Source organism: Bison bison, unplaced genomic scaffold (assembly GCF_000754665.1).
Source record: "Bison bison bison isolate TAMUID 2011002044 unplaced genomic scaffold, Bison_UMD1.0 scf7180017864079, whole genome shotgun sequence".
Taxonomy (NCBI): Eukaryota; Metazoa; Chordata; class Mammalia; order Artiodactyla; family Bovidae; genus Bison; species Bison bison.
In genome coordinates this window covers 1048931-1050362 of record NW_011494651.1, presented here as the reverse complement: position 1 = coordinate 1050362, position 1432 = coordinate 1048931, and the positions used below count along the sequence as shown (strand labels likewise).

Genomic DNA, 1432 nt, shown 5'->3' with positions numbered 1-1432 from the left:
GCTACAATGGGTGGGGTGGCGGGGGTGTTCTGGCAGCAGGCTGCTGCTGGACTTTGCATCGGCATCACCTTCCCCCGGGCTGCTTCCCCAGCTCAGGCCCCTCCTCCACGCAGCCCTCAGAGCCTGCGCGCCCTCCGGGAGCCCCTCTGTTTCTTTGTTGCGTGTATCACACTCATAGCTGATGTGCCAGTATTGACCCGTGTGTCCTCCTTGCATTTCTGCCTTCCTCTCTTCCTAGCCTGATCCTTGGTCTCACAAAAGTGACTTAAAAAACAACAAAAAAAACAAGGGAATAATATCTGTTTGCAACCCCGCTGCCCTCTGATAAGGGCTAACTTTATAGGCAGAAAATCCCACTCAAGTGTTGCAAATCATAAAGGAAGGTCAGGTGACCAGTACGGGACACCCACAGCCTTAGGCCTTCTTCACCTTCAGTTAAAAAGGATGAATGTTCTGAGATCAAAGAAATCAACAGCCTCTAGTTTGACACAAAAAAAAAAAAAAAGAAGACCCTTAAAATCTTCATACCATCCAGGATTTTGCTTAATTCCCCTGCTTCGACAGGTTTGAAGATGGGAATTCCAGAGGCTGGGATGAGTCCCCTAGGTAGGGTGGGCTTCTCCCATGAAGAACAAGGTCAGAGGTAAGAGTGGAGGGCGGGGGCGAGGACATCCAGGACTCAAGTCCTGCCTGCTGGCCGAGGCGAGGGGAGGAGAGGGCTGTGTGAGAGGACGGAGGTGAGTGATGGCCTGGGTCCAGATGTGGCCCAGAGGGTACAGAGACCCCCCGTCCAGGTGTCTCCATGGGAACTGGAGTGGGTGTAGTCAAGGCTTTGCACTGGGTAAGCCCCCCAGGCCTAGGTCACGGCTGAGCCCCCAACTTGGCCCCGAGAAGATGCTCAGGACATAGGTGTGAAAATGAATCAGGGACCCTCGGTTCTGGGGTGGGCCACAATAGGGTACATTGCGGGGATCAAGGAGAAGCCTCCACACACTGAGCCCCAGCTTTTCTCAAAGTGACCCCCTTCGGCTTCTGGACCAGTTCCTTCCCTGTCAATCAAACTGCTACACGGTGATGGGCCAGGATCAGGTGTGTGCTTTGTGGGACCCGGTGCAAAAGGGAAAATGTGGCCCCTTGTTTAAACATTAAGGATTTCAAGATGGTGATGGCAGTGTCAAGCCAAGAGGGAGTCTCTCTGAACACAGGGCCCTGTGCACAGTCGCCCGCCCAGGAAGCCAGGAGTCCTTCGTGGTACCCAGGACAGTCCTGGCATGTGGTAGGTTCTGAAAGAATGTGGCCTCTGATGCTTCACCCAGCTCTAGGCGGCCCTCTTCCCCCACACCAAGTCAGGGCTGGGGCTCACCTGCCGTCTTCCAGCAGCTGTTCACACTCACCTGTATTCCGTGGCTGCGGACAGGGGGGGGTTGCAGAA

General features: G+C 54.7%; 1 protein-coding gene across 2 annotated transcripts in view; it reads right to left on the bottom strand.

The window, feature by feature from the left end:
• UPK3A (uroplakin 3A) overlaps positions 1–1432 on the bottom strand; it is an 8434-nt gene that overhangs the window by 4766 nt on the left and 2236 nt on the right. Inside the window, exon 4 of one of the 2 annotated variants that reach the window (XM_010837602.1) lies at positions 1394–1431. The exons of the other annotated variant lie outside the window; for it this stretch is intronic. Coding sequence (XP_010835904.1) covers positions 1394–1431 — 38 coding nt within the window. The remainder of the gene's footprint in view (positions 1–1393; position 1432) is intronic. 2 annotated transcript variants of the gene reach the window in all.